The 14,432-nt window shown below is 41.4% G+C and overlaps 1 protein-coding gene across 7 annotated transcripts in view; it reads left to right on the top strand.

Moving 5' to 3' along the window:
* The window catches only part of LOC140480423 (histone-lysine N-methyltransferase NSD2-like), a 154,789-nt gene that overhangs the window by 66,120 nt on the left and 74,237 nt on the right, over window positions 1-14,432 (top strand). For all 7 annotated transcript variants that reach the window (XM_072575286.1, XM_072575275.1, XM_072575317.1 and 4 more), the window contains exons 4-5: window positions 5,441-5,610; window positions 6,727-7,257. In XM_072575286.1, the coding sequence (XP_072431387.1) occupies window positions 5,441-5,610; window positions 6,727-7,257 (701 nt within the window). The remainder of the gene's footprint in view (window positions 1-5,440; window positions 5,611-6,726; window positions 7,258-14,432) is intronic.

The following is a 14,432-nucleotide window of genomic DNA, read 5'->3' as shown; positions in this document are numbered from 1 at the left end:
ACTCATACCAAAGTGAATCACCTCACACTTAGCTGCATTGAACTCCATTTGCCACCTTTCTGCCCAGCTCTGCAGCTAATCTATATCCCGCTGTAACCTGCCACATCCTTCCTCACTGTCAACAACTCCACCGACTTTCGTATCATTCGCAAACTTGCTTACCCAACCTTCTAGCCCCTCCTCCAGGTCATTTATAAAAATGACAAACAGCAGTGGTCCCAAAACAGATCCTTGCGGAACACCGCTAGTAACTGCACTCCAAGATGAACCTATACCATCAACTGCTACCCTCTGTCTCCTTCCAGCCAGCCAATTCCTAATCCAAACCTCTAATGCACCCTCAATGCCATACCTCCGTAGTTTTTACATTAGCCTGCCATGGGGTACCTTATCGAACGCCTTGCTAAAATCCATATACACCACATCTACTGCTTTACCCTCGTCCACTTCCTTGGTCACCTTCTCAAAGAATTCACTAAGGTTTGTGAGGCAAGACCTACCCTTCACAAAACCATGCTGACTATCCTTGATCACATTATTCCTATCCAGATGTTCATAAATCCTATCCCTTACAATTCTCTCTAAGACTTTGCCCACAACAGAAGTGAGACTCACTGGCCTATAGTTACTCGGGCTATCCCTGCTCCCCTTCGTGAACAAGGGGACCACATTCGCTATCCTCCAGTCTTCTGGCACTATTCCTGTAGACAACGAGGACATAAAAATCAAGGCCAATGGCTCTGCAATCTCCTCCCTTGCTTCCCAGAGAATCCTTGGATAAATGCCATCAGGCCCAGGGGACTTATCTATTTTCACCCTTTCCAGAATTTCCAACACCTCTTCCCTACATACCTCAAAGCCGTCCATTCTAATTAATTGTGACTCAGTATTCACATCGGCAACAATGTCCTGTTCCTGAGTGAATACTGACGAAAAGTATTCATTCAGTGTCTCCCCAATCTCTTCAGCCTCCACACGCAACTTCCCACTACTATCCTTGACTGGACCTATTCCTACCCTAGTCATTCTTTTATTCCTGACATACCTATAGAAAGCCTTAGGGTTTTCCCTAATCCTATCAACTAAGGACTTTTCATGTCCCCTTCTCGCTGCTCTTAGCTCTCTCTTTAGATCCTTCCTGGCTACCTTATAACTCTCAATCGCCCCAATTGAACCTTCACGCCTCATCTTTACATAGGCCGCCCTCTTCCCTTGAACAAGGGATTCCAATTCCTTATTAAACCATGGCCCCCTCACACGGCCCTTTCCTCCCTGCCTGACAGGTACATACTTATCAAGAACACTCAATAGTTGCTCCTTGAACAAGCTCCACATATCAATTGCACCCTTGCCTTGAAGCTTCCTTTTCCAAGGCACACATCCGAAGTCGTGCCTCACCGTATCATAATTTCCCTGCCCCCAGCTATAACTCTTGCCCTGCAATGCACACTTATCCCTCTCCATTACTAGAGTAAAAGTCACCAAATTGTGGTCACTGTCCCCAAAGTGCTCACCGACCTCCAGTTCTAACACCTGGCCTGGTTCGTTCCCCAGAACCAAATCCAGTATGGCCTCACCTCTTGTTGGCCTGTCTACATATTGTGTCAGGAAACCCTCCTGCATACATTGGACAAACACCGACCTATCTAACGAACTCTAGCTCTAGCTTTCCCAGTCAATATCAGGAAAGTTAAAGCCCCCATAACAACCACCCTATTACTTTCACTCTTCTCCTGAATCATCGCAATCCTTTCTTCTACGTTTCTAGGACTATTAGGAGGCCTGTAGAAAACCCCTAACAGGGTGACCTCACCTTTCCTATTCCTAACCTCAGCCCAAACTACCTTAGATGGCGAGGCTTCATCCATCGTCCTTTCCAGCGCTGTAATACTATCTTTGACAAGCAATGCCACACCTCCCCCTCTTTTACCCCCATCTCTGACCCTACTAAAACATTTAAACCCTGGAACCTGCAGCAGCCGATCCTGTCCTTGTTCTACCCATGTCTCCGTAACAGCCACAACATCGAAATCCCAGGTACTAACCCACGCTGCAAGCTCACCTCCCTTATTTCGTATACTTCTTGCATTGAAGTATACACACTTCAAGCCACTTTCCTGTTTACAGGCACCCTCCTTTGAGATTGAGATATTCAGTTCCTTCACCATTTCTTCATTCCCATTACTATTTCTCCAGCCTCATTTTTCAGTGGTCCAATGTCCACTGTTGGGCCTCTCATAGCTTTTAGATATCTTAAAAAATAAGTTTTGCCATCTTCTTTTTGATTATGAACTATCTTCACCTCATGTTTCCATCATCTACCCACTTCTTGCTGTTTTAGTTAACCTGCGCTGATTTTAAGGTTTCCCACTAATCTTCATCACATTGTATGTTTTCTTCTATACTGTCCCTAACTTCCTTTGTCAGCCATGGTTGTCTCGTCCTCCCTCAGTATGCTGCTGCTTCCTCGGAAGGAATTTCTGCTGTGTCTTCTGAATTATGCCAAGAAACGTATGCCATTACTGCTCCACTGTGTCTCTTGCCCTCCCCTCCTCAAATCAACTCTGGCCACTTCCTCCCTCATGTCTTAGTGGTTACATTTGCTCAGTTGTAAAACCATTACATCAAGATTCCATCTTTTCCCACACAAACTGCAGGTCTGTCACCTTCAATTCCTTAAACAAGAAGCGAATAAGGTAGACAACAGAGCATGATCTGTTCACATTTCCAGAAGGCTGTTGATAAGATGCCACACAGGAGGCTGCTCTTGAAGAAAAGTGCCCAGAGTGTTTGGGGCAGGGTACTGGTATGTATAGGGGATTGGCTGGCTGGTAGAAGGCCAAGACAGTGACTAAAGGCGTCCTTTTGAGATGGCAGCCAATGACAAGTAGAGTTGCGCAGGAGTCTTTGTGAGGACCACAACTATTCACATTAACATTGAACAATTTGGGGGAGGAACTGAGGGCATTGTTGCTAAGTTTGCAGATGACCCAAATATAGATGGAGAGGCAGCTAGTTTTGAGGAACCTGGAAGTCTGTGGAAGGACCTGGACTTAGTCGGAGAGTGGGCAAAGAAGTGGCAACTGGAATACAATGTGGGGAAGTATGAGGTCATGAACTTTGCTGGAAAAATAAAGTTGTAAGCAATTTGCAAACCAGGGAGAGGCTTTGGAAATCTGAAGCACAAAGGGCTTGGGAATCCCAGTTCAGGATCCTCGGCAATGTTCCCCAGCTCAGGAGATGCAGCACAATCAGTGTTTGAGTTGTCATCATCCTTGTCGCGGCTCTGTCATCCAGCGCAAGCAATCACTTGGCTACAGACAAGAAGTGAATTCCCAGTCTTGATCTGAAGAAGTGGGTGAAGCTTGTAAAAATTTTTCTTTTATCATTAAGGGGAAATGAATACAAATGTTGCTCCTCTAGCTTATCTCTCCACCCTTCAGGCTCACTGCCTTTATTCCTGATGAAGGGCTTTTCCCCAAAACGTCAATTTCGCTGCTCGTTGGATGCTGCCTGAACTGCTGTGCTCTTCCAGCACCACTAATCCAGTATTTGCTTTCCAGCATCTGCAGTCATTGTTTTTACCTCGTTGGCAGGTTATGCTTCAGTGATGCAGGGAGAGACCCCATCTGGAGCAAAAGGTCAAGATGCCGTAATATCTTTTGAGAGAGATGACAAATTTAATCTGAAGGTCATTGGGCAGAGCATTGAGTATAGATATTGGTGAGGTTACATTGGAGTATTGTATGCAGTTCTGGTTGCCCTAGTATAGAATGTATATTATTAAACCAGAAAGACTGGAAAAGATTTACTGGGATGCTCCCTGGATTGGGAGGTTTGAGTTATAAGGGGAGGTTGGATAGGCTGGGACATTTTACCCTGGAACGTAGGAGGCTGTGGAGTGACCTTACAGAGATCTATAAAATCATGAGAGACATAGATAAAGTAGACAGTCAACAGCTTTTCCCTATGGTAGGGAAATCTAAAATTAAACGGCGAAAGTTAAAAGTGCAAGGGGAGAGATACAAGAGGGTCCAGGGGGTGGTCAGTACCTGGAACAAGCTGTCAGAAGTAGTGGTAGAAGCAAGAACAATTTTTTCATTTAAGGAACATTTGGATGGGTTCATGGATTGGATAATATGGTGGGAGACAGACCAAATGTAGGCAAATAGGGCTAGTTTAATTGTGAAAACTGGGCAACATGGATAAGTTATCGATGTTTTAGGGCCTGTTTCCATGGTGTAGGCCTCTGTGACTCCCAAGGTTAATATGCAGGTTTAGCTTGCAGTTAAGAAGGCAAATGCAATGTTAGCATTCATTTAAAGAGGGCAAAAAGACCAGAGCAGAGATGTACTTCTGAGGCTGTAAAAGGCTCTCGTCAGACTGCGTTTGGAATATTGAGAGTAGTTTTGGATCCTGTAACTCTGTAAAGATGTACTAGCCTTGGAGGGATGATCCCAGGGATTGAGGGCTCACAATATGAGGAGGAACTGAGGACTCATAGAGTCATTGGTCTTCGGTCCAACTCGTCCATGCCAACCAGATATCCCAACTCCATCTCATCCCACCTGCCAGCAACCGGTCCATATCCCTCCAAACCCTTCCTATTCATTTACCCATCCAAATACCTCTTAAATGTTACAATTGTACCAGCCTCCACCACTTCCTCTGGCAGCACATTCCATACGCTTACCACCCTCTGCGTAGAAAAAGTTGCCCCTATTGTCTCTTTTATATCTTTCCCCTCTCACCCTAAAATTAAGCCCTCTAGTTCTGGATTCCCCCATCCCAGGGAAAAGTCTTTGTCTATTTCTCCTTTCCATGCCCCTCATAATTTTGTAAACCTCTGTCAGGTCACCCCTCAGTCTCCAACGCTCCAGAGAAAACAGCCCCCGCCTGTTCAGCCTCTCCCTATAGCTCAAATCCTCCAACCCTGGCAACCTTCTTGTAAATCTTTTCTGAACCCTTTCAAATTTCACAACACCTTTCCAATTGGAAGGAGACTAGAATTGCACGTAATATTCCAACAGTGGCCTAACCAATGTCCTGTATAGCCTCAACATGACCTCCCAACTCCTGTACTCAATATTCTGACCAATAAAGGAAAGCATACCAAACACCGCCTTCACTATCCTATCTACCTGTGACTCCACTTTCAAGGAGCTATGAACCTGCACTCCGAGGTCTCTCTGTTCAGCAACACTCCCTTGGACCTTACCATGAAGTTTGTAAGTCCTGCTAAGATTACACAGCTTGCATAGCAATATTGTGGAAATTCAAAGCTTTTTAATGCTCGTGTTTCTTTCAAGTAGTACTTTTGGATATTCTTTTAAATCAAAGATTAGCAATGATGCAGTGTGAAATTTTGTTAATTTTGTATTCTTGAACCTTATGCACTGTTGCAGTATAATTTGCAAACAATTTTCTTTTATTTGAACAGGTCTGAATAGGGCCATTTGTCGCCAGTACCATGTCCAGTTTTTTGGAGAAGCCCCGGAAAGAGCCTGGATCTTTGAAAAGAGCATGATACCTTTTGAAGACTTTCAACAGTATGATGAGTTAGTCCAACAAAGTGCCAAACATGCAAGCTCCAAGGCAGAGAAGAATAAGGTAGAAAATCTCCTTGAACAATTTTAAATTGAGCTGTGAATGTGTGTCTTTGCTGTAGTGAATTGGGGATTAATGCTGAACAAGTTTTGTTCCTCATGTTCTTCATTGATTTGTAAAATATTTGCTTTTTGCCCTTGCTTTCAGCACTGAGTTTGTAGTTCTTAACTCCAATGCAGCATTAACTGTAACAACTTATTGTCCCTATCTCGAATAGCAGGTTTAAGAAATAGTTGTTAACAATACCCAGTTTGGATGATTGATCAAACTTGACTAAACATCAAAAATTGGTGTTAAACTGCAATGTGAATATCTCTTTTTGGTTTTGTTTGAAACATAATTCACCACAACTTTCTGTTTTAACTGTTGAAACTGCTCACAGTTGAAACCCTTTTAAAAGATTTTCTTCATTCTAAATTTCATGTCTTGACATTAAGTAATCATGAATATTGATGAACAAAACATCGTCCTTTCTCTTTGCATTTTATTTCTCCTTTGTTTTTCTCCTATCTTCTTGCCACCTGTTCACTTTCATGTTTTTCTGCCATTGAAATCTTCCATTCCTATTTCTCAGAAACACTGTAAAATCTATCTTAATTTCGTTTTTCATGATGAACCATTGTGGTAAACGGAGAACTGTAATTGCATTGTAGTGTGCGAAGTATAACTTGTTCCATGAATCACTCATAAAGTTGAAAGATGAAGTTGAGTCTTCAAAATGATCCCTGTGCCATATAGCTGAATTCAAGTCCCTGCTGTATTTCAAGCAAAATCTGCTTCAGAATTAATTTTGTTCATGATAATTAATCATGCCTGGAGTCATTTGTGAGTATTATTTGCTGAATCTTTTCATGTTTACACTTTGTGGTTGACATGCTTCTTGCTGCAGTATGTTTATTCCTGTGATATTTTGTTTCTGTCTTGAAATATATCCTTTGAACAAAAGGGCTTCCAAGTCTTTACAGATGTCTGTGGAATTAAATGCGCAATCGTTCACGTTACAATATTAGCGTGTTTAAAATGAGCAATGCACATTCCATCCTTAGCCAATCTGAAGAAATTCTTTGTCCTTTCACAATATGATGTGTCTTTTGAGAATGAAATAATTTTGTTTTTCAGATCCTAAAACCAATTCCTGCCAAAATCCGTGGTCAGTGGGATGTGGGGATTGCTCAAGCTAAAGAAGCATTGACAATGACCCTTGAGGATCGAAAAGCTAAATACACCTTTTTGTATGATCATGATCGGCCACTACTGCCACCTCAGGTTGCAAAGGAGGCTGGGGTTCCAGTTGAATTTATAGAGGATAGGAAATGGCCAACTGAAGAATTTCCAAGTATCAAGGAAAATCTTGCAGACGGTAAAGGACGGAGGAAAAGAAACAGCAGTGCACCAAATAAAAGGCAATGTTCAAAGCCATTTGAGCCGAAGACCCCAGCAAGGCAGTGTGTAAATAGGACTGTAGATTGTTTTGATGGTTCTGCACAAGATCACTCGATTGACAGGACATCTTGTAGATCATCAGACTCTGAGAGTGGTACTGGTTCCCCTGTGGCTAAGAGAAAACAAGGAGCCTCCTCTCAGCGGACCAGGAAATGTGATACTGCCTTCGCTCAGTTCATGGCTTTTTGTCAGAAACATCGAGATGAGGTTTGTGCTTTAAAAGCTTGCTTGGCAAGTCAAATTAGATAAATTCTTGTATGCAGACTTGTTTTTTGGTAAATTCCAGATCAGACTTGCGCATTGGTAGTGGAACATAGGGAGGCAGTAGCAGAATATGTGATGAATAGTGTTAAAAACCTGATTAAGCACGGTGTTTAAAGGCTGCCAAGAAATGCAGTGAATTGTGAAGAAAACGTTGTTATCCGAAAAATTAATTTTGAAAAGAATGCTAACTTGTGTTTTGCACAAAAATGCACTTCCTGATATCACTTCACCTGAATATGATTATTAATTGTACAAAATTTTGTTTTACTTTGTAACATGGGTATTGCAGTGCACCACATACCTTTAATGGTGAAAAGAAAATACAGTCGTAAGTTGCTTCTATTTGAGTTATGTTGGGAATAATTAGTCATTTAAAATTGCATGTGTGGGTGAAATGTCATATAACCATAGAATTAGGCCATTTGGCTCACCGAGACTGATCCACTACATGTGCATGGCTAAAATGTTTCCCAACCTGTTCTGCTTTCCATTATCGTTCATCCCCTTATTAATCAAGTACAGTCTATCTCTATCTTAAATGTACGTGGCGCTCACAGCTCTCTGCAGCAAGAGTTCCGCAGATTCACCACCTTCTAGCTAAAGAAATTCCTCCTTGTCTCAATTCTAAAGGATTATCCCTTCATTCTGAGGGTGTGACCTTGGGCCCTAGTCTCGTGGAGTGATGGAAACATCTCCTCCATTTCCACTCTATACAGGCCTCTCAGTATTCTGTAAGTTTTAATGAGATCCCTGTTCATCTTTCTAAGCTCCATCAATTACAGACCCAGAGTCCTCAACCACATCTTATGAGAGCTCTTCATTCCAGGGGTCAGTCTTGTGAACCTCATCTGCAGCTGTCCAAGACCAGGACACGCTTTCTTCAATACAGGGCCCAAAACTGTTGGTCATATTCCAAATGCTGTCTGCCCAAAGCCTCAACAGTAGATCTTGTATTCTAGCCCTCTCGAAATGAATGCAAACACTGCATTTGCCTTCCTAACTGCCAACTGAACCTGCATATTCACCTTAGGAGAATCCTGAACCTGGACTACCCAGTGCTTTTGTGCTTCAGATTTTCAAAGCCTTGCCCTGTTGAAAAAATAGTCTACGACTCTTATTCTTTGTATCAAAGTGTATCAAACTTCCCCATATTGCATTCCATCTGCCACTCCTTTCCCCACTCTTTTAGCCTGTTGAATTCCTTCTACAGCATCCCTGCTTTCTCAGCACAACTTGTCCCTCCTATCTTTTTTCATATGCAAACTTCACAACAATACCTCAGTTTTTTCATCCAGTGTACAGCATGAGTAACTATGGCCCCAGAACTGAACTGCAGGGAACTCCAGTAATCACAGGCTGCCATCCTGAAAAAGACCCCTTTATCCCCACTCTCTGACTTCTACCAGTCAGTCAGTTCTTGATCCGTGCCCCTTAATCAGCAGCTTTCTGCGCAGCAGCTTGTCAAAAGTTTTCTGGGAATGTAAGTAAATCATGTCCACTGTCCCTCTTGTCTAACTTGCTCTTTAACACATCAAAGAATTCTAACAGATTTGTCAGGCATGACTACCCCTTGATGATGGTATGCTGACTAACCTTTATTTTGCAGTGTACATCAAGTACCCTGTAATAATGGTCTCTAAAATCATACCAACAACCGAGGTAGGCAAATGGCCTATAATTTCCCATCTTCTGCCTCTCTACCTTCTTCAACAGGGATGTTACTTGCTGCATATTTGGTCACTATGAACCACAGTGGCGTTCACCAGCTTCCACATCAAGCACTTACAACAAAATCGCCTGGTCTGGCACCTCTATTTTAATTGCTTAGTTGTTAATTTGAATTTTTAAAAATTTTGTACTGGTCTTTTCGTTTGTAGCCTGTAGGTATTTCCTCTACTTAGATCCAATCTGAAAGTAACTTAGCATAGTCAAATTAGTAGTTATCACCAATCAATTAACTTAGTTTGCTTGTGATGTTAATCTTTCATGTTGGCTCCCTGATCCTGGACTTCATTTTATCCTGTTAAAAAATCTTACAAGCTATGAACCAAATTAAAAGGCAAGCAAAAGAGCACCTCTTCCTCTCTGCACCAAAATCCCACATTGGCCCCATACATAGTCAGGTTGTGTCTAACTCTCGATGTGACCTCTCCTTCCTGACCATGCAAAGTTTACTAATCCAAAGGGCAGGTATATGGAGTTAGACCACAGATCAGCAATGATTTAGTTGAATAGTGAAGGGGCTGAATTTCCTACTCCCGTTCCAATATAAGAAGCAGCTTTTTATGAGTCTGTAAAAAAAGAAAGTAGCGAAAGTAAACATTTTCCAAACAAGTAGAGAAGAAGAAACATTTGTGGTGGTGAATGACAGATTGGTAGAACTGTGAACACATTTTGTGTCTGTCTTCACCATAAAGGACAGAAATAGACAATAATCTTGAGGCTAATCATAAATGAAGAAATTAAGATGGTTAACTTCAGAGGAATAAAGTAATGAAGAGAAGGAGGTGCTAACATGAGAAAAATCCCAAAGATCTGATTGTCTAAGTATTTCAAATGAATTGCTTTGGAGATAATGGATGCAGTGTCAATGATTTTCCAAAGTTTCTTATATTTTGAAATGGTCCCAGCAGTGAGTAGAGAAACCAAGAAAGTAGATGTAAGCATTGGCCGTTTGGTCCTCTTGAGCCCACGCTTCCTCATGATTAAGGCCATTCCTCCACCTCAAAGCCATATTCCTGTTCTCTCCTCATACCTGTTTAAACCTTCAGCTTCTAGGATTCTACGTATTTATTTTTCAGATATACTCAGTGACTACCTACAACCTTCTGTGGTAGAGAATTCCATCACTCATTATAGGCTAGAAATGTTCTAGATCCATATACAGCAGCAATGTCCAAAACAAGAAGTAAATGCTGCCATCCACATCACTATGCTGAACTCCATATATGCATGCGTGGAGGTCAGAGGGAACTATGACTGTAATCCTTTGTTCTGCACACCTGATTGGAGAAACTTTATTCCTGCATCCTTTCTGTGTTTCACTTTTCTAATTTTATGCATTTCAGTCAGGTCGCTTCTTGTTCTTCTGCACTCGATTGAATACAGGCCCGGTCAATCCAATCTCGATACAAAACTGCCAACCCTGGAATGGTGAACCTTTTGTTGCTCTCCTTGTGTAGCAAATATCTCTAAATAAGGAGACCAAAACAGTACACAATATTCCTAATGTGTCCTGACCAAGGGCCTGCACAGCTGCAAGATTCCTTGTTCCTGTGTTCATATTCACTTTCAGTAAAGGTCACCATTCTTTTCTGATGTCTCGCAGCACATACATGCTTGTGTTCAAGCTATACAAGTGCCATGCAAGTCCCTGTGTATTCTGTATCAACATTTCGCAGTCTATCACCATTTAACTAATAGTCTGCAATCCTGTTTTTCACACCTCAGTGAATAACTTCACATAAACCCTTTTGTATTGCATTTGTCATGGGGTATTTACACAATCATTCAACTTGTCTAAATCACCCTGGAACTCTTGATATTTTGCTCATCACTCAATCCTACGAAGTCTTGTGTCATTGGCCAACTTCGCAATATCCAAATTGTTGATCTATATTGTGAATAATCACCAATACTTTTGCTTTGCTTTTGGATACGAGCCTCTTGTGTGGGACTTTATCAAAGCTTTTTAAATGCCTGGGTGCACCATATCCGCTGATTCCCCTTAATCTATTCTCTCGGTTAGAAAACTCAATTTTTCTTTAGAATTTGTACAAGACAGACCTAGGGGTTCGGGTCCATAATTCTTTGAAATTTATATCACATGTAGACAGGGTGGTGACATGCTTGCCTTCATTGCTCAGACCTTTGAGTACAGGAATTGGGATGTGACATTGAGGTTGTAGAGAGGATGTTGATGAGGCCTCTGCTGAAATACTGTGTACAGTTCTGGTTGCCATGTTGTGAGAAGTATATTATTAAATTGGAGCGGGTAAAACAAAAAATTTGCCAGAATGTTGCTGAAAATAGAGGATTTGGAATATAAAGATAGGCTGGATTAGTTTTCCACTTTTTTCACTGGAACGTAGGAGATGAAGGGGTGACTTTATAATGGTTTATAAAATCTTAAGGGGCAGAGATAAGGTGAATACCAAGAGTCTTTTTTTTTTCTGACATGGTAACAGTTCAAAACAAGAGGACATGTTTTTAATGTGAGAGGAGACTGATTTAAAAAGGACACGAGGGGCAACTTTTTATACTATGGTTCTTACATACATTTGATTCTGCTGTAACACAGTAATTCTGTTCTTGTGCAACCTCGTGTGTAAGAAAATCCTGCAGTAGCAGCGCCATCTAAACTAATTGGGCCGGAATCACATTATAACCAACGTACTTTAAAAGTTTGACTTCAGAAAGTTTCCATAATTTGTAAATCATGTCATAGTGAATTCCCATTAACAAAACATGCATTATATCAGAATGACCTGTAGAATGAGGTAAGTGGGACTAGTTTAGTTTGGGAACATGGTGATTGTGGACAAATTGGACCAAAGGGTCAGTTTCCATGCTGTGTGACTCTGTAACTCTTTTTGATCCATTTGGTATTTTTGAATTGTCCTGTTATCGCGTCCGTTAAATTGGACTCCAACGTTTTCCCTATTGCTGTCCTGATCTGGCTGACTGGTCTGTCATCCCTGGATTTCTTCATTTTCAAATGGCAAGGTGACCAATATACTCGGGTGGTTCCGAGTATACAGGATTTTGAAAGATAACAACTAACCAGCATACACTGCATTTGTTCCTTACTAATAGCCATTACATATCCACTGTCGTGCCTATGTATGAAGTTACCCAGTCTCTTGCAACCAACTCGCCCTCTTGCTTTGAGTTTTGCTTGTTTTTGGTTTAAGACCATAAGAAGTAGGAACAGGAGCAGGCCACTTGGCCCCGAGTGACTGCCCTGCAATTGAATAGAATAATGGCTGATGCAACGTTGCTCACTTCCACTTTAATGCCCTTTTCCCGACTGGTCAAGTATCTATCTCAGTCTTAAATAGTCAGAGGAACTCTCCTCTCTCATGTCTCTCAACCATCTAAAGCAATTCCTTGTTATCTCAGTCTTAAATTGGTATCCCTTTATTCTGAGACAATGCCCTCTGGTCCTTGACTCTCCCACGAGGGGAAACATTTACTCTGTCAAGCCCCTTAAAAGAACTGTATGTTTCAGTCAGATCACATCCCGTTTTTCTAATGAGTGGACCCCAACCTGTTTGTCTTTTGCTCAAAAGACAATCCCTCCATTGTAGGGATCATGCCAGTGAACCTTCTCTGAACTGCCTTCAGTGAACTGACATTCTTGCCTTAAATAAGAGGACTAAAACCGGTCACTGTACTGCAGACACTGTCTCATCAGCACCTTGCACAGTTAAAATTTCCCTATTCTTATATTCCAATTCCCTTGAAATAAGAGCAAAGATTCCATTAGCACTCCTGATGATCTTCTGCACTTGTGTGCCAACTTTGTGTCACAAGCACAATTACCCCCAAGTCTCTTTGTGGTTTTTCTCATTTACGTAATTTTCTGTTTTTTTAATTCATTGAGGAATTGGGCATTGCTGACTAAGCCAGCATTCATTGCCTATGTGTAATTGCCCAGACGGCAGTTAAGAGTCAACCCAATCACTGGAGTCGCATGTACGCCAGAACAGGTAAGGATGGCAGTTTCCTTCCTTAAAGGACGTGAGCAAAACAAATGTTTTTTCTGACAATTGACAACAGTTTCATGGTCACCTTTTAGACTTTTAGTTCCAGACTGTTAGGAAATTCAAATTCCACCATATGCCATGGTGGGATTCAAACCCAAGTCATTGCCTGGATTTCTGGATTAATAGTCAAGCGATAATACTACGAGGCCATTGTTTCCCCCTATTCTTTTGTCCTGTCTTCCAAAAAAAGCAACTTTGCACTTTACCACATTTATACTCTATTTGATAACTTTTTGCTCATTCACTTAACCTACCAATCTATTTCTGTCAACTGCTTGTATCCTTCTTGCAACCTGCGTTTTCATGTTTTTTTGTGTTATTTGGCTGCAGCATATTGACTTGCCCCCTCCAAATTATTAATATATAGTAGGCATTTGCGATCCCAGCTCTGATTCCTTGGGTTCAGATTGAGCTATTCATTTTCTATACCAGTGAAGAATTCTGACGTCATGGTTTCCTTTTCCTAAAGGACCACACTCAACAAGGTTGTTAGTCACTTCTTTCTCAGTGCACATAACCTGTTCTGTCATTCATTTCCCAAGTTACTGGTCTTCAAAACAAACACACACATTCCTGGAATTCATCTGCCACAGCGTTTTTGCAAAAGTTTGCCTCATACTTTTACGGATTGGAATAATCCGTGATTACCCTTGTTGCATGCATCTCTAATTTCCTGTTTAGTCCCCTTGCCAACTTAACACCAATGTTGGAGGTCCATCGCAACCCGATTAGTGACTCTAGCACTACTCGTTAAGAAAGGAGGGAGACAAAATCAGAAACTCCAGGCAAATTTGCCCAAAATCAGTTGTCAGAATTCAGTTCAAAGGTTCTCCACTGGTGATTCAGCGTGTGGAACATCCCGATGTTGTGAAAGGTATTATATGATACTGTAATGTGGGCCTTTAGGTTAAAGTATCACATTAGATTTATTGCTGGGTGTTGGAAACATCTCGGAATTCAGGACATGTCATTTCGATGAATCAGATGCTTTTTGCAATTAGAATCAGTTTTGATGAAGTTTCCTTCTTAGAAAATTAGACAAAGTTGTTTTGAGAGAGTAATCCTATTTATCAAAAACTCCCAAGAAAAATGATCAAACTAAAGAGGAGGCAGTGGTGTACTCGTCATGTCACGACAACGAGTATTCCATAGTTCCAGACTAACATTAAGAATATGGCTTTGAATCCCACTTTGGCATTCATTCCACAAAAAGATTTGCATTAAAATAAAATCTAATAGCAAGCATATTACTGTTGTCAGTTGTGATAAATACCAGCCTGATTCACTCGTGCCGTTTGAGGGAAGAAAATCTACCATCCTTACCTGGTCTGACCTCCAAGTGACTCCAGA

Source organism: Chiloscyllium punctatum, chromosome 1, assembly GCF_047496795.1.
Source record: "Chiloscyllium punctatum isolate Juve2018m chromosome 1, sChiPun1.3, whole genome shotgun sequence".
NCBI classification, from domain to species: Eukaryota; Metazoa; Chordata; class Chondrichthyes; order Orectolobiformes; family Hemiscylliidae; genus Chiloscyllium; species Chiloscyllium punctatum.
This window is presented reverse-complemented; position numbering and strand designations above follow the sequence as displayed.